The 19,510-nt window shown below is 44.4% G+C and overlaps 1 protein-coding gene across 1 annotated transcript in view; it reads right to left on the bottom strand.

The window, feature by feature from the left end:
• ZZEF1 (zinc finger ZZ-type and EF-hand domain containing 1) overlaps nt 1-19,510 on the bottom strand; it is a 335,589-nt gene that overhangs the window by 31,986 nt on the left and 284,093 nt on the right. Inside the window, 5 exon segments of the mRNA XM_029612069.1 lie at nt 4,291-4,459; nt 4,676-4,819; nt 5,805-6,164; nt 14,666-14,801; nt 14,939-15,039. Of these exon segments, the coding sequence (XP_029467929.1) occupies nt 4,291-4,459; nt 4,676-4,819; nt 5,805-6,164; nt 14,666-14,801; nt 14,939-15,039 (910 nt within the window).

Consider the following 19,510-nt stretch of genomic DNA (forward strand, 5'->3'; position numbering starts at 1 on the left):
CAGCTACCAGAAGATAAGAGAAAGCAGTTACAGTGCCCCTCACCCATGAGGGGTCGATCCAGGGGCTCCCACCCATTTCACCCCTACAGAAACTTGACATTTCAGAGGTCTCGGTCCTTTGGGAAGTCTCAGTCCTTTTGGAGTCAGCAGACCAAGAAAGGGTCAGGCTCAGGTTCAGGTTTGTCCCAACCCTCCCAATGAAGTTTTGATGACCCACCCTCATAACAAGGAGATAGGGGGGTTGACTGTCCCTCTTCTACCAATGGTGGGTCGAGATCACTTTGGACAAATGGGTACTGGAGGTTATATGAGAAGGATATGCACTGGAATTTCGCAGCACTCCTTGGGACATATTCATGGTATCTCCTTGCCGCTCTCAGCACAAGAAGCAGGCAGTTGAGACTACCCTGTTAAGGCTACTCAGTATGAGGGCTATAATCCCAACACCTGTGCCCCAGGAAAATACCGGGTGTTATTCCATCATACCTAAGAAGGAAAGTTCCTTTCGCCCCATCCTGGACCTCAAGAGTGTCAGACATCTACAAGTGATTCATTTCCACATGGAAACCCTACGCTCTGTGATAATGGCTGTACAATCAGAAGAGTTCTTAACCTCCCTGGACCTATCTGAGGCCTATCTACATATTCCAATCTGGCAAGAACATCGTTTCCTACGCTTTGCAGTACTGGGTTGCCATTATCAGTTCCAGGGACTGCCCTTTGGCCTTGCCACTGCCCCCAGAACATTTTCCAAGATTATGGTGGTCGTAGCAGCAGCGTTGAGAAAAGAGGGAATCCTGGTGCACCCCCTACTTGGACGACTGGTTGATCTGGGCAAAGTCCGTGGAAGAGAGTCTCCTGGTGACCAATAGGGTGATTACCTTGGTTCAGGAACTCGGTTGGGTCGTAAACCTGGACAAAAGCAATTTCAAACCCTCTCAGTCCTTGGAATATCTGGGAGTCCGGTTCAACACCAAGCAGGGAAAGGTCTTCCTACCAACCCCGCAGATAAGGAACTGTCTGTTGATGAACATAATACGCCCGATGGTGTGGAGCTATCTTCAAGTCCTCGGTTTGATGGTGGCAACCCTGGAAGTAGTGCCATGGGCGAGGTCACATATGCGACCACTTCAACGCTCCCTGCTGTCACGTTGGAACCCGCTGTCTCAAGATTATTCGATTTGCCTTCACTTCGATGGAAGTACGCTCTTGGCTGCAGGAGGCTAATCTGGGCAAGGGTGTACCCCTGTCCCCTCCAAACTGGCTGATTCTCACGACAGACTCGAGCCTCTTGGGTGGGGAGCTCACTGTCAAGAAATGACGGTCCAGTTGTATTGGACCAAGGAAAAACCCTCTAGAGCATAAACCGCCTGGAAGCCTGGACAGTCAGATTAGCGTGTCTACAATTCAGCCACATACTCCAGGGTCAAGCAGTCTGTATAATGTCAGACAATGCAACAACGGTAACCTACATCAATCACCAGGGTGGAACCAAAAGCCAGCAAGTGTCCAAGAAGATAGATCTCCTTATGGAATGGGTGTAAATACATCTACAGATGATCTCAGCCTCCCACATTGCAGGAAAAGACAACATCAGAGCAGACTTTCTAAGCAGGGAGAGTCTGGATCCAGGAGAGTGGGTGTTGTTGGCCAAAGCCTTTCAGCTGGTAGTAGATCGCTGGGGTCTCCCAATTATCGACCTGCTGGCCACATCTCACAATGCAAAGGTTCCCCTATTCTTGTCGCAGAAGAGATCAGTTGACCCTGTTGATAGACGCTCTATTTCAGACCAGGCCGGAAGAGAAGCTGCTACATGCCTTCCCTCCGTGGCCACTCCTGGGCAGGGTTATTCGCAGAACTGAGTGCCACAGGGGATTAGTCCTACTAGCAGCTCCAGACTGGCCCAGGTGTCCATGGTATGTGGACATGCGGAGACCCCCTGTGCCTCCCACTGCACAGGGACTTGCTACAGCAGGGACTGGTCCCTTCATGAGGATCCGACTCGATTCTGTCTTTCGCTCTGGCCATTGAGAGGGCTTGCCTGATGAAGCGAGAATATTCGGCGGCAGTAATTGCCACCTTACTCCACACACGGAAGTTCTCTATGTCTCTAGCGTATATGTGGGTCTGGAGAGTATTTGAGGCCTGGTGGGAGAAACGCAGCATTTCCCCTTTGACGGTCAAAATCCCACTAATTCTGGAATTTTTGCAGGACGGATTGAATAAAGGTTTGACCCTTAACTCCTTGAAGGACCAGGTAGTGGCTCTCTCCTGTTTCATGGGCGAGGTGAACGTCACCCACCTGTCTACTCATCCGGACATGGCCTGTTTTCTGAAAGGGGTGAAGTCCCTCTGGCCATCCCTATGGTGGCTGGTTCCCTTGTGGAATCTTAATCTAGTATTGGAGTTTTTGGCAAGGTCCTCCTTTCGGCCACTGCACAGTCTTTTCTTGCATTTATTAACCCTGAAAACGATGTTCCTGGTGGCTATATGCTCGGCACGTCGCATTTCTGAACTACAGGCATTGTCATGTTGGGAACCGTTCCTCCGGGTGACTCCAGGAGCGTTACAGCTTCATACCATTCCATCCTTCTTGTCCAAGGTAATCTCGGAGTTTCATTTGAATCAGACCATTTCGTTGCCATTCCTAGATACGCACAAGGACATGGAAGAATACCGCCTCCAATGCCATTTGAATGTCAAGTTCCAGTGGGGCTGAAGGTGCACTCATCTGCTGGCGGGGAGGCAAAACCCACTTGCCTGGACTGATCAGAGTATGCTCATGAATACAAATTACTAGAGATAAGCAAACCAAAAAACTCAAAAGGTAAACAGCAATATCACTGAAATATCAATTTACTGCAATATGTCCCACTTCTTATTGATATCACATAATCCAAAAAGAGGAAAGTTTAATGTTTTTATTTAGATTCACAAAATATTAACTTAACAATGTGTCCAAAAATAAAACATCACACACACTCACACTCACTCTTTTAAAAACATTCGCATTGAGAGTACACAACAGGTTAACATGTAAAAATCTTTAACATATATTGTAATATAACCTACACTTCCCTGTGGAACATGCCACTTACAAACTCATTAACACTATATAAATTAATACAAGTTGCATTATAAGCTGGTGTCTCCCGTGTGATCTCTCTTGCGAATCTCTAAAGCTGAAAATGGGATAAGACTGAGTGGTCAACCCCGACAAGTGGCCCTTGTTTCACCTTCGTTTGCTTCCTCAGGGGGACTTTACCACACTCAGACGTCCTTTTCTTTTCCACGCCCCTCATATAAAGTGCTTAATGCATTTCAAACCACTCGATATCTTAACAACAGCATATGACCTTGAAAAACGCTCCCTAATAACCTCCCATATCGCTATACAGATCACCTCGCAAATTGCTTCAGCGCAACAAAGATGTAGATGGAACAACTCAAACATCGAACGTATCTTACAGGGTATAACAACCCCGTATACACACGTCCCTCAATAACGCCGTTATTGAGGGACGTGTGTATATATATGTTAAAGATTTTTACATGTTAACCTGTTGTGTACTCTCAATGCGAATGTTTTTAAAAGAGTGAGTGTGAGTGTGTGTGATGTTTTATTTTTGGACACATTGTTAAGTTAATATTTTGTGAATCTAAATAAAAACATTAAACTTTCCTCTTTTTGGATTATGTGATATAGATGAAATAGAGGAATTGGTTTCACATTACCCAATGTATGCCACTTCTTATTGATACATGAGACACTGCAGACTAATCTGTGAGACTCAGCTTTTAAGTTGCACTGGCTGCTCTGAAAGGGGAGCAGAGGTGAGGCGAAGGGTCTAACTTGGATGTAAAAGTGAGCGAGGCTGAACACACTAATTACAATTCCACCCAATGGACAAAAATGCAAACAGCAAACTCATCAGTGAAGCTTTCCTGTGATTCTTAAACAGCTTCAAACATTGATAGGTAGCTTCAGGATCCCATCATCAGGCAATGGTCAAAGTTGTGATGACAAGCATCTTCAGATCTACTTTTTTGGCTCCTCCCAATCTCCAACTGGTGCACAAAATAAGCCCAGTTTGGCAAAGCCAAGTGTAGCATCTGAGAAGTATAGTCACTACTTGATAACTGCCCATCTCCTTACCTACCCAGATGACCATCATCAAAATCTGTAAGTAAAACTGAACTGGGAAGTCTTCCTTCCCCAGACTGAGCTGGACAGACCTAGTAACAAGGCAAGAACAAAGATGAATGATAAACCCCACCCCATTTTCTCACCTGGCAGCTCAAAGTCAGTCCACTTATGTGGAGAGCCACTGAAACTGTGCCGATCTTGCATGAAATCTCGGGTGCTGGACATAAGTAACTCATCACAGCCTTCTTCCGTGTTGCACTGTGGGTCAAATTTGATTGCGAGGTAGATGGCGCCAGGGATATGGACTTTATCCTGCACAAAAATAATTTATCCATGATAGGTGGTCAGGATATAAGTACTAAAACATGTTAAGTTCATCTTGCAATCCTTTGTTCTGCTAAAGAAATCTGCAGCTGGAAATCAATTTTAAATGATTTTTAGGAAAGATCCATTAATCAGATTGTCAAATCTATCACCTGCATGAATTGCACAATGCCTAGTGAATACTTTCTTAGATAGACCATGTACCTCAAAATTTGTGTTGTTCTTGTAGGGATGTTTGGATTCTCGAACTTGGACTGCCATGCCTGGCTCCTCCATGAACTGACAAGCTGTCAGTGCTACTGTTCCCAGCATGCCTGCACTACATCCATGCAGTACTCTCTGCAAGATCTGGAGAAGAGAAAGCAGATCGAGTAAGACTCGTTATCCTGAGATCAATGCACCTCTTTTTTCTGCAAGCTAAAGGGTTTCTATTTACTAAACTATGTTAAACACCCAGTTCTAAAGCAAGTTAGTTCCCATAGTATCCACTAGACAGCAGTAACTGAGTACCATAGTTTAGTGAATACCACATTGTTTCCGCAGCCGTTATTGTCCATGCAATTCTGTGTGCCCCCTGCCCCATAAAAACAGACCTTATAGTAAACATGCACTGTTTTAAAACTGCATCTGCACCACTGCAAGGATAATGCGTCTCTCAAGACTAGTACCAACACTTATGGTGCACTTTTGAATGACTGTGTGGGGATGAGAAGGGGGAAAGGAGCATGTATATGCACATGCCAAACAGAAACTGATTGCGCACTGCAATTATTTGTAAGTTTAAACATGTTTCCAAAATCCCTAAATCTGGACTTCAGGTTGCTAATTAGAGATAGTTCTAATAAAAGAGAGGTAAAGAGGGCAGGCATAAGCAGAGTGCTGAGGAGAGGTTTGGTAAAAGAAATGGGGGCTCTGGTGTTGGGTTAAATATGAAACATGCTCAGCTATCTGGAATGGTACAGGCTCAAAGAGGGGAGAGAACAAAACTGACTTGGAAGAGTAGTGATATCCTTCAGGTATCCAAGCTTGCATGGCTGACAGCTGGGCAATATCTTTGTTTAAAGCAGTAAAGGCGGGAGTTACTGGATAAACTGGGCAGGCCAACTGGTCTTTATCTGCTGACATCTACTAATTTACTATATTAAGCAAATTTCTACCAATCAATGTATCAAGTGCAGAGCTAAAATGCTCAAGGTTGCATGCTACAGTGAAGGGTACAGTCTCTTCTCTCAACAACAGTTCTAGGTAGCAAGCAACTTTGCTGGACAGTATGCCCTGGGACCGACATGATTTCAGATTCATAATGTTAGAGAGAAGCAAACACCACAATTACCTTCTCCCACAGACTTTTCTCCTCCAGCTGCATAAGCATGTCCAAAATGTATGTCATGTGAGCTGGTCCACTGAGTTCCAAGATGTCCTCGCTCACAGCCATGCCCTCGGGCCAGGCAGCTAGCAGCGAAGCGAGGACATGCCTGGCATACAGCACGGCCGTGGCCTTGTTCACCCTGTACAGGTAATCACGCACAGCTTTCTTGCTGCGGGAATCCAGCTCTTTGTGCAGGAGCACCGAACTCTTGGTACGACGCTGCTTGGCATAGCTGAGCTGCAGGTCGCTCTCCGTGTTTGTGATCAGTTTTTGACTGACTGGGTTAGACTCTTCTGTCGCTTTTTCACAGTGTGCAGGTTTGGACTGAAAAGTAGTGGGAAAAATAAAAAGGTTGAAAAGAAAATCTTCACCATTCAGTTTACTTTAAAGAATGATTAGGCACCTTCATTGGGAAACTGGCAAATAAGACTTTTCTATGCTTGTAAATTAAGAACACACTTATAGAATTCAAATACAGATGTTTACTTCTACAATGTTACCAGTACTTTCAGAGAGTATAGGAAAACTGGTTCTTACCTGCTAATTTTAGTTCCTGTAGTACCAAGGAGCAGTCCAGACTCCTGGGTTTTGCCTCCCCTCCAGCAGATGGAGTCAGAGAAGTCATTGACTGACACTGCCCTACCCCCGAGGTGCCACCTACAGTCCGTCAGTATTACACTGTACCCAAGCGAAAAGGATAAACCATAACCACCACAATTACAACTTCTCCTCTTAATGAGCAGAGGGAAGAGGAAACCTGGAATTTACACAACGAATCCTGCCCATACTCTTACCCGAAAAGAGGGGCAGAAACCTGCAAGAAATCTTCAAAACAAAAACTGTAGAGAAAGCAAATGTTGCTTACCTGTAACAGGTGTTCTCACAGGACAGCAGGATGTTAGTCCTCACATATGGGTGACATCATCAGGATGGAGCCCAATCACGGAAAACTTCTGTCAAAGTTTCCAGAACTTTGACTGGTCCCTATTGGGCATGCTCAGCATGGCACTAACCCTGCAGTCAGCAAGGGTCCCCCTTCAATCTTATTTGAAAGCTACAGGCAGTGCCGAAAATAAAACAACAAAACATTACGAACCCAACACCGCGGGGCGAGGGGGGGGGGGGGGCGGGTTTTGTGAGGACTAACATCCTGCTGTCCTGTGAGAACACCTGTTACAGGTAAGCAACATTTGCTTTCTCACAGGACAAGCAGGATGGTAGTCCTCACATATGGGTGAGTACCGAGCTGAGGATGTCTGAACATGCACCAAATGTACCCAACGGCGTGCAACAGGCACAACAACTGTGGTAGAATTTTGCAGAGGGCATCCTGAACCCCACAGGGCAGGCGGAAGTGTGTAGGTACGTTACATTGGAAATAAGTTTCGCAGGACAGACTGGCCGAAGATGGAATCTTGTCTTCCGGCTATGTCCAAGCAATAGTGGGCTGCGAAAATGTGGAGAGAACTCCAGGTGGCAGCCCTGCAAATGTCAGGAAGAGGCACCGATCGTAGGTGTGCTACTTAAGTCGCCATGGCCCTCACAGAGTGTGCTTTAACACGGTCTTGAAAAGGAATGCCTGCTTGCTGGTAGCAAAGAGATATGCAGTCTGCCAACCAGGAGGAGAGAGTCTGCTTACCCACAGGTTGCCCTAATTTGTTGGGATGGAAAGAGACGAATAACTGAGTGCTCTTCCTGTGGGCAACTGTACAGTCTAGATAGAAAGCTAGAGCCTGTTTACAGTCAAGGGTATGCAGAGCCTGTTCCCCTGGATTGGAATGGGGACTGGGAAAAAAAGGTAGGTAGTATGATGGATTGATTAATGTGAAACTCCGAAACTACCTTGGGTAAAAACTTAGGGTGAGTGCAGCGTACCGCTCGGTCCTGCAGGAGTTTAGTGTAAGGCGGATAGGTTGCTAGGCCTGTAACTCACTAACCCTGCGAACTGAAGTGATAGCTAATAGGAAAATCACTTTCCATGTGAAATATTTTAGGTCACAGGAGTGAAGAGGCTCGAATGCTGGTTTCATGAGCCGACCAAGAACCAGGTTAAGGTCCCAAGAAGGGGCCGGAGGACGTAAAGGTGGCTTGATATGGAGCAAGCCCTTTAAAAATCTTTTAACATGGAGCTCTCTGCCGACGTCAGGAATCTAGGAGCATGGCTTGACAACCAACTTAACCTAAAAAAATTCATAAACACAACCACCAGGGATTGCTTTTTTAAACTACAGGTCCTAAAGAAACTAAAGCCACTCCTTCACTTCAATGACTTTCGTCTCGTTCTTCAATCCATTATTTTTTCGAAACTTGACTACTGCAACTCAATCTTACTGGGCCTTCCCGCCATCAGCATCAAACCCCTACAGATAGTACAAAATGCCGCAGCCAGAATCCTAACTAACACTAACAAAAGAGACCATATTACCCCTATCTTGAGCAACCTCCACTGGCTACCCATCAAACAGAGAATCCTATATAAAACATTAACCATCATTCATAAAGCAATTCATAACGACGCACCTATATCTCTACAAACCCAACTTCGTCCACACTCATCTGCCAGACCCATCAGAAGCGCCTACAAAGGCACATTAGTCGCAGCTCCGGCCAAATCAACACTAAGAAAAAGAGCACTCTCCACTGCGGGACCACTCCAATGGAATGCGCTCCCACCAGACCTTCGACTCGAACCCAATCTACCAGAGTTTAAAAAAAGGTTAAAAACCTGGCTATTCAGGCAAGCGTTCCAATTCCCAGAGTGTAACTAAGCACCTCCTCCTGTCTCTCAAATCCAACCATTGCAGGGTGTCACTAACACATTGACACTCAATTCCATACCCGCACTTACTCATTCTCATGTCTATTTAACAGTCGTTATTCACCTTTATATAGCCGCTTTTTGCAGACCATACTCGTTACTAAAATTCCTTGTAAAAAGATGAACTCACACATACTGCATTACACGGTTAAAGTTTTGTTAATTGTTAAATTTGTTAAATATAATTATTATTACTTTCAATGTTCATTGTAATAAGGTTAAATAGTTGTAATAAGGTTCAATGGCTGATTGTTATTGTTCAATGTTCCATGTAAAAAAAACCCCGGTCTAACCTCCCAGACCAGGGCAACCTTTTCGTTACTTGTAAACCGGATTGATTTGTATTGTATACAGGTATTCCGGTATATAAAAATTAAAAATAAATAAATAAATAAAAATCGTGTTACGAGGGGTTGTACTGATATAGGGACATCCCCAACACCTTTATGGAAGGCGGCTACCGCACTGACATGCATTCTAATGGAAGAGGTTTTTAGACCTGACTGACAGATGCCAGAGATAGTCCAAAAACCTTGGGATTGGACAGGAAAAGGGATCAAGGGACTGCGAGGTGCACTATGATGTGTACCTTTTCCATTTATAGGAATAAGATTTTCTTGTGGAAGGCTTCCGTGAAGCAATCAGGACACGAGAAACCGAATCTGAAAGGTTAAGTGGTTGAAGGATTAACCTTTCAACATCCATGCCGTCAGGGACAAGGCCTGAAGATTGGGATGGCGTAGGCATCCATCGTTTTGAGTGATCAGATGCGGGTCCATTCCCAAGGGAATGTGCCTGCGGATGGAGAGATCCTGAAGTATGGGAAACCACACTTGGCGTGGCCAGTGAGGTGCTATCAGGATCATGGTTCCCTTGTCCTGACGTAGCTTCACAAGAGTCTTCGAAAGAAGAGGAAGTGGAGGGAATGCATAGAGCAGACCGGTTGCCCACGAGAGGGAGAATGCATCTCTGGGCTGAGAGCGCTCGCTCCGAATGAGGGAGCAGAAATTGTCGACTTTGTGGTTTTGAGGGGACGCAAAGAGGTCTGTCTGGGGATAACCCCATTGTTGGAAGATGAAGTCCGCTTCCGAGGGGCTAAGAGACCACTCGTGCGGTTGGAAGACACGACTCAGTTTGTCTGCCAAGTCATTGTCCACTCCCGGCAAGTAGGTGGCCCTGAGGTACATCGAGTGGGATAGGGCTTCCGCCCAAATCTGCACAGCTTCCTGACACAGAAGGAAAGAGCCTGTGCCTCCCTGCTTGTTGATGTACCACATGGCCATCTGGTTGTCCGTCTGAATCAGGATGACGTGATTTGATAGGCGTTCCTGAAAAGTCCGGAGAGCATATCGCATTGCTCGAAGTTCCAGGAAGTTTATTTGATGTTTGGCTTCCTCTGGAGACCAAGACCCTTGTGTCTGTAGATTGTCCACGTGGGCTCCCCACCCGAGGTTGGAAGTGTCGGTGGTTAGGATGAGTTGAGGATCTGGCACTTGAAAGGGCAGTGCCTGGAGGAGATTGGTCTGATCTTTCCACCAGGCGAGAGACAGACGGAGTGAGTCGGTGATGTGGACAATGGTCGACAGAGGCTGAACAGATTCAATCCATTGTGACCTCAGAGTCCAATGCATGAGCCTCATGGCCAGGCAGGCCATTGGTGTGACATGGACTGAGGACGCCATGTGTCCTAAAAGGACGAGGAATTGGCGAGCTGTTGCTGTATGCTGAGACTGCAACTGGTGAGCGAGAGACATGAGAGTTAGCGCTCATTGTTGAGGTAGAAAGGCTTTTGCCTGTAAGGTGTCCAACTCTGCCCCAATGAACGACAAGGTTTGAGATGGGACTAAATAGGATTCCTCGTAATTGACTAGAAATCCTAGAGAAATTAGAGTGTGTAGGGTCAAATTGAGGGACGACCGAGCGGCTTGCTGGGTTGGAGCCCTGATTAACCAGTCGTCGAGATAGGGGTAGACGTGAACACCTTCTCTCCTGAGAAAAGCTGCAACAACCACGAGACATTTGGTAAAGACTCGTGGTGCAGATGCTAGGCCAAACGGAAGCACGTGGTATTGATAGTGCTTTGGGCCTACTAAAAACCTGAGGTACTTGCGATGAGATGGAATTATCGCAATGTGTGTGTATGCTTCCTGAAGGTCCAGAGAGCAGAGCCAGTCTCCTCTTTGCAGAAGAGCTAGAAGCGAGCCCAAGGTTACCATCTTGAACTTTTCTTGCTGTAGGTACTTGTTGAGAGCACGCAAATCCAGAATTGGACGAACTCCCCCAGATTTTTTGGGGATCAAAAAGTATCGGTAATAGAACCCTAGGCCTTGCTGCGAGAGAGGGACGGGTTCTATTGCTCTTAACTGGAGAAGAAGGGAAACCTCCTGCTCCAGAAGGACAGAATGGTTGGATACTCTCCATGCTTGCAGAGGTGGTGAGTCCGGTGGAAGAGCAAGAAAGTTTAGGTGGTAACCCTGAGCAATGATTGCTAGCACCCATTGGTCGGTTGTGATTGATTGTCACATGCCGTGAAAGTGGCACAATCGACCTCCCACCGGTATGCTTGGCAGAGGAATCAGGCTGCTGCTCTCCAATTGAAAGTCAAAAACCTGAAGCAGGCCCTGGCTGGGGAGCTCTTCCGGCTTTTACTTTCGGGCCTGGCGAGGCTGAGGTTTTTGAGAAGGCCTCGTAGTTAGGGACCTTGCTGGTGGAAGATAGTACTTCCTTGGACGAAAGAATGACTTCTTAGAGTCCTTCCTAAAGGTCTGTCTTGAGGGGAAGTCAGAAGGTATCGATGAGAGCTGTTTAAGGGTCTCATGATGGTCCTTTAATTCAGCCACTATTTGCTGGATCTGTTCACCGAACAGATTGTCTCCTACACATGGCAGGTCAGACAGCCTGTCTTGTACTTCTGGGCGAAGGTCAGAAGATTTGAGCCAGGCCCATCGTCTTGCCAAAATGGCAGCTGCAGACACTCTAGTAGAGGTGTCGAAGATATCGTAAGCTGTTCTTATCTCATGCTTTCCTGCCTCAAACCCCTTGTTGACAAGGATTTGAAGCTGTTGTTGCAATTGGTCAGGCAGGGTTTCAGAGAAGTCCTGTATCTGCTTGAAAATGACCCTATTGTATTGGGTCATATACAGCTGGTAAGCAGCAATTCTGGAGATGAGCATGGCCCCTTGGAACACTCGTCGACCAATATTGTCTAGGAACTTGTGTTCCTTAACAGGAGGGGTAGATGAATGAGGCTTCATCCTTTTTGCTTTCTTTGGAGCAGATTCCACCACCACTGAGTGGTGGTCGAGCTGAGATTTTTGAAAGCTGAGGGCTGATTGTACTAAATAGGTAGTGTCAGCTTTTCTATGGACTGGGGCAACGGATCCAGGGTTTTCCCAGTTCTTTTTGAGGAGGTCAAGAAGAACTTGATGAATGGGAATAGAAGTGATCACTTTAGGGGCATCCAGGAATTGGAGGAGCTAAATCATCTGGTGCCTATCATCCTGCTCCGTCTGAAGCTGAAAAGGGACCAACTCAGACATTTCCTTCACAAAATTAATGAAAGAAAGGTCCTCTGGAGGAGAACGCTTTCTACTTTCAGCAGGAGAGGGAGGTGAAGGTAAGTCATCGGTGTCTGTGGAAGTATCATCACCCCAGGTGTCATAAGGATCAGCACGCTGACCTGTAGGATGAGAAGGGGGTTGGGTACCCAAAGGCCCCGGCTGAGGCTCAGAGAAAATCGAAGGAATCGCCGGGGGCACCGTGGACGGCCTGGATGGCATCGGTGCCGGTATCGAAGGCATCGATGTGCGTATCGCCCCCGATGAATGAATCGGGAGAACTCTGACCGATCTCCCCCATACCAAGGGAAGTAGGGCCTGTAGGGCCAATCAAACAGCCCTGGTCTCTAACAGGTTGATTGACCACGAGGACTCCCTCAGTGACCACTGTCCCAGCACTGCTCTCCCCTGACAGACTGCTCCTCAACCAGAGAGGCTGGCATCAGTGTTGACCACTGTCCAAGAGGGTATTTCCAAATCCACACCCTGGCGCAAACCTGCAGAAATGCCAGATCTGCCCCCCCCCCCCCGGAGGGTGAGTGAGCTGGGTTCCCCAGTATCAACCCCAGCTGCTACTAAATAGGAAGATGTCAGGGTCCTCTATCCTCTGCTCCTCAGCCTCAACTACCAGGGGGGATGGTCCCACCAGGACCTGACAACCCCCTGGGAGGCTCCAAGTTCTTCATTCTTCTTTGATCTTTTTGTTCTATTTTTTTTTTTCGTATCTAACAGAGACTGTAGGATTTTGCACCTCCACCATCTGCTGGAGACAGAGAAATACTGATGGACTGTAGGTGGCACTTCGGGGGTAGGGCAGTGTCAGTGATTGACTTCTCTGTCTCCATCTGCTGGGGGGGGAGGCAAAACCCAGGAGTCTGGACTGATTCGGGTATGTTCAGGGAATGGTTGTTGTGTCAGATACACAAGCAAGTACTAAAATTCTCCTGTCCTGGACTTCCATCCTGGTCCAAGCATACATGCCTCCATACATGTCCAGCAAATTCCCTACTGCATTGGCCTAGACACACAGGTTGAAAATTTAAGAGCTGCATCTGTAGCTTCTCAGAACTAAGTCAGTCAAGTCAAATGCACAGGAGTTCCTCCAGTCTCGGGGACTGTGAGCTTTTTCCAGAGTAAGCCCATCTCTGCTTGACAAGAAAAGCAAACGGCAACCCTGTGAAACAAATCTAGACTTTGTAACTCATGGCATTGTCACTATTAGTCCACAAATATAAAAGAGAGGGAAAAGGATCAATGTCCAATATCAATCTCCCATCCACTTAATTGACAAATGACAATATCATAAATCAGTCTTTGCTTTAAAGAATTTACATCTGCAGCCTCTCGCCTCGCAATGGGCCGCAAGCTTTAATCAGCTTACAAAGCAAAGTGTAACTCCTTTTTAATCATTTATTGTCATATTGTCAGTCCCTATTCAAAACTTTATTCCAAATAATTTATCCATAAACTACATTCTAAACACCCTTAAAAAAGGTATACCAATATGCAAAAACCTAATTTATCGCTTCTCACTCATTATTTTTCACTCTATTATTTCTAAATCTTCTATAAAAGAATACTTAGCCGAGTCAATGTGAAATGTAATCAAATCGTTTGATTACATTTCACATTGACTCGGCTAAGTATTCTTTTATAGAAGATTTAGAAATAATAGAGTGAAAAATAATGAGTGAGAAGCGATAAATTAGGTTTTTGCATATTGGTATACCTTTTTTAAGGGTGTTTAGAATGTAGTTTATGGATAAATTATTTGGAATAAAGTTTTGAATAGGGACTGACAATATGACAATAAATGATTAAAAAGGAGTTACACTTTGCTTTGTAAGCTGATTAAAGCTTGCGGCCCATTGCGAGGCGAGAGGCTGCAGATGTAAATTCTTTAAAGCAAAGACTGATTTATGATATTGTCATTTGTCAATTAAGTGGATGGGAGATTGATATTGGACATTGATCCTTTTCCCTCTCTTTTATATTTGTGAATTATTCTAGAGAGGTGTTCTGCTTCGTTGATTATTGATTATTTATTCATTGTCACTATTAGTGTCACAAAAATCTAAAAACTTACAAGATTGCAGAATGGGCTGAAAGATTTACACATTACAGTCTGTGACCTAAGGGGCTATGACTTATGATAGTCTTTTGTAGGGTACAATCTATAATTCAGATTATGAACTGAAATCCTGACATTAAAACACTTGTTTCATCATGACAAAAAAAAAACAAAACAAACAAAAAAAAAGATCTGCTTATTGGAGATTCTAAAAATTGTGATTTCAGATGTTATCTGAATTAGGGATTTTGATCAGGAAAATCAACTGTGACTCATACTCTCCCCCACTCCCATCAGACTGTGGATCCCATGTTGTGAAATCTTTCAGCCCACTTCTCAAAGGTACTGAAAATATGGCTTTCTGCCCCGTGGGACATACCAAGCATGGCAAAATGACCATATCTGTGTCCACAGCCTTTGAACTCTGTTCCTCTGATCTTAAACGCTTGCTTGGCTGCCACTTCTGTGCCAACATGCGGATTCTCTCATCTGTTGTAATTGCATTGCCATCAAACCTTTAAAAATGGAAAAACAAGCAATGTTAAAATGCAGCAGGTCAACCAATCCATTTTTAGCAATAGCATCCTTATTACTTCTTTTTATGATGGAATACTTATCCTTTGGAGTTTCTAGGACTCTGCAGCATACAAACCTCTTTTGAACATCCAAGAAGAAAGAATCTGTCCTTTTCATTTGCAGTTCATACATAGCACGAAGAATATGTAATGGTGCATTGAGAGCATCATGAGTCATCTGAAGCAAAAAGCAAAGTAGACAAAAAAAAAAAGTGAATTACCCGTCAGCTGACTACCAAATGCAGTTATACATTAAAGTTTGTTATACATTAAAGGCATGTGAAGCAAGCATTTTTAATTAGACTCTGGAACACTTTGAATTGACATATTACAATGGTCCATGATTAAGTTTTGACACAGAACCTTTGAAAATGTTAAGCCGACTTGCAAGCACTACTAATCAGACCATTGATTTTTGACGATCAACAACCACAATCGGATGACGACAAGTGGGATTCTTTGCAAAAACTGATGAGACGATCAGTGCACACTACTCTACATGCGGACACGCTGTTAGAGTATTGCCGATGTCAGCGCATTCCCAAGGGACCGAGGGTGATAAAAGAACCCCACCTTTATAGAGAAGACTATGAATTCGTAGAAAATTGGAATGCAATATTAAACAAGTGTAGCCTGGACTTGATTCTGATCATCAAAACAGAACAGCAAAATGAAAACCTTTTACAACAAGAGCTCAATCAAATTAAGGAGGAATTGGCAGTATCCATTGATGTTACTGTATTTAATGAACAACTGGGAACAATAAAAGATTCGATAGAAAAACTACGAGTTGACATTAAAAAAAGTAAAATACAAAAATTTAGACACACAAAAAAAGACTACACGAAAGGGTATGTCTATCCTTGGATGGTGGATGACAAAGCAACAACTAAGGCAGTTGCTCGAAAAGTGACCTTTTGATTCAAACAGCGATAACTCCTCTGGAGAGGAAATTACATCAAGGCAGAGACAGAGATATAATAACTCTTCGGGAGATGAAATGCAACCAATACAGTCTAGACAAAGGTATGATTCTGGGATATAAGATCAGCGTTTTTTAGGGCCACGAGGACGGTCAAACCTTCGGCCATATACCACACGAGGCAGAGGGAAACTCTGGGCAGAAGAGATGCCACACAATTCCAGGCAAACCCGGTCTCAAACCAATCGGAAGGTTTAGTTTTGAATTTATCTAAAGTTGTCTTGTCTGCTGCACACAAACGAGTATTAAATAAAGGTCTGATACCCCCAGTGCAAAATTATTTGACTTGGAAGTTTCTTTATTTAAATTTGTAAGGAAATTATACATACATTTTTTTGTAGATCAACCGGTGAATATGGATATGTTTGTTTAAAAATCTGTCCACCTGGTGTCCAGCAGGTTCGCCAGACGCTATTATTTTTACTTTTTATCAAACTGCATTGTGTCAATTGTGTCGGCAATTTACAAGTCAACATAAATTTTGTAATTTAACCACTGCAGAATTCACAGCCATACAAGAATTAATCATCAAGCCTGCAGATAAAGGTGGGAAAATTGTACTATCGAATAGAATCCAATACACAAGGGAAGTACAGCGACAACTACAAAATATCACATTTGCCAGCCTTTACAAAACGATCCGACGTCCTTATTGAAAGAAATTGAACATCTGGTACAAGAAGGAGAGAAACAGGGTTTTCTCACGACGAAAGAAGTGCATTTTTTGATTAAAAAGTATCCACTAGTTCCCATTTTTTATCTTTTGCCTAAAATACACAAAAGTTTAAAAAATCCACCTGGCAGACCAATCGTCTCGAGTAGAGAATTTGAAAACAACTGCCATCTTACCAATTCAAAAAAATAAATTGAAAGATCCCTTAGATCTTAACAACCTTGGGCCTATAACCTTAATTCCCTCCTTAACCAAATTAATCAAATCAGTGGTCCAATGTCAACTTTCAGATTTTCTATCCGATAATGATCTCTTACACTCAGGGCAGCATGGCTTTAGAAAAGGCCATTCCACAGAAACACTTTTAATCTCCTGCTTCGACACAGTATTTCACGGATTTGATGCCTACACCGATAATATCCTTATTTCTTTAGATATTTCTGCAGCATTCGACACTCTGGACCATCATATACTTCTGTTGGGTTTAAAATCCCTAGGCATTCAGTCAACTGTTCTTTCTTGGCTTCAATCTTTTCTAACTAATCGACAACAACAAATTCAAGTCAATAATCATTGTTCAGACTACTACTCATTATCATCTGGCGTTCCTCAGGGCTCATCACTATCCCCTATACTTTTTAATATATATCTACCACCGTTATGTCATATTTTAGCAGCTTTAAATGTATATTTTAGAATCTATGCAGACGACATTCAACTGTTAGTTCCTTATAAAACCTCTTGGTCTGACACGCTCTCTTAATTTCTTTGTATCTGTCTACGATTAATTCTTGGCTCGACTACAACCATTTAAAATTAAATACATCCAAAACCTTACTCACCTTTCATCTATTGTCAATTCCTCCATAGGACCTCCTCCTCATTTAGATTTCAAGGGAATTTCTATTCCAATTCATACTCATACTAACAGCTTGGGAATCACAATCAACTCAGACCTCTCAATGTCTAGTCATATTTCTAATATTACAAAAAAATCTTTTTTCAAATTACATTTATTGAAAAGAATTCGACCGTTGCTCTTTCTTCAGGACTTTCATACAGTTTTACAATCTTTGATATTTTCAGGTCTGGACTATTGTAACGCACTATACTTAGGTTTATCTGATTCTGCAATCTATCTGTTACAATTAATCCAAAATTCAGCCGCTTGGATTCTTTCAGGCATTTCCCATAGAAATCATATCACCCCAGTCTTATTCTTTTTTCATTTATTGCCGGTCAAGTACAGAATTCAATATAAAGTATTGACTATCATTCATACTCTCATTTATAATGCTTCATCGATATGGCTCTGCACTAATCTTCATATCTATAAACCTGCCAGACAACTCAGATCTATTTCAAAAAATCTTCTAGATATACCTACAATTAAACTGGCCAGACTCGAATTAACCAGAAAAAGGGCTTTTTCAGTAGCAGGCCCCATTCTGTAGAATTCATTACCCGATTCTCTCTGTATTATACCTTCCACACAACAATTTAAGAAAACATTAAAATGTTGAGATTACTACCTGATAATCTCCTTTTCCTTAGTGTAGACAGATGGACTCAGAACAAATGGGATAGTATCCGCGTGCTAGCAGTTGGAGACGGATCTGACGTCAGCACGGGGGCGTATATATCCCCACAGGAAGCGTAGCTATTCAGTAATCTTCCTTGCAAAAGCTGTTATAGATGTGTGTACTGACACGTAGTCCTCACCCACGTGTACTGACCGATTGATAGTAGCTGGAGACCGCCAGCATTCCCAACCGGAAGGCGTTGACACCTGGTAGAGTGTACGCTCTTATGGAAATAGATGACATGGCTTATCTCGAATCGGTGAAACCCATGTACGCAGGCAGCTGGGCGGGATGCTGAGTCCATCTGTCTACACTAAGGAAAAGGAGATTATCAGATAGTAATCTCAACATTTCCTGGCGTGTAGCCAGATGGACTCAGAACAAATGGGATGTACAAAAGCTTTACTCCCAAGCCTGGGCGGGAGGCTGCCTGAGGCCCATGTAGTACCGCCCTCGCAAATGCTGAGTCCTCCCTGGCCTGGACATCCAGACGGTAGAGCCTGGAGAAGGTATGGAGGGAGGACCACGTTGCCGCTTTACAGATTTCCGCAGGCGATAGCATCCTGGATTCCACCCAAGATGCTGCTTGTGCTCTGGTAGAATGAGCCTTGATCTGTAGAGGCGGAGACTTCCCAGCCTCTACGTATGCTGCTCTGACAACTTCTTTAATCCAGCGGGCGATGGTGGGCCGCGAGGCTGCTTCACCTTGCTTCTTCCCGCTGTGCAGGACGAACAGATGGTCCGTCTTTCGTAGGTCTTGTGTAAGTTCCAAATACCTGGGCAGAAATCTGCCAATGTCGAGATGGCGTAATAAACGCCCTTCTTCAGATTTCTTCAGACCCGCCGTGGTAGGCAAGGATATGGTTTGATTAAGATGAAACTGTGAAACCACCTTAGGTAGAAAGGAGGGAACCGTACGAAGATGGATAGTCTCCGGAGTGATTCTGAGAAAGGGATCACGGCAGGACAATGCTTGTAGCTCTGAGATGCGGCGGGCTGAACATACAGCCAGCAAGAACACCATCTTCAAGGTTAGAGAACGAAGAGACAGGCCCCGAAGGGGTCTGAAGGTGGATCCCGCAAGGAAATCCAAAACAAGGTTGAGGTTCCACAAAGGCACAGGCCACTTCAGTGGCGGACGAATATGCTTGACTCCTTGCAGGAAGCGAGAAACATCTGGGTGCTTGGCGATGGTCTTGCCATCCCTCCTGGGACCATAGCAAGACAGCGCAGCCACCTGCACCTTGATGGAGCTGAGGGAGAGACCCTTCTGAAGTCCATCCTGCAGGAAATCCAACACAATAGGGATTGTGGTTGCATGTGGATTGGTGCCGTGAGTGTCGCACCATGCTTCAAATACTCTCCAGATCCGGATGTATGTGAGGGATGTGGAAAACTTGCGAGCTCGGAG

Source organism: Rhinatrema bivittatum, chromosome 8 (assembly GCF_901001135.1).
Source record: "Rhinatrema bivittatum chromosome 8, aRhiBiv1.1, whole genome shotgun sequence".
NCBI lineage: Eukaryota > Metazoa > Chordata > Amphibia > Gymnophiona > Rhinatrematidae > Rhinatrema > Rhinatrema bivittatum.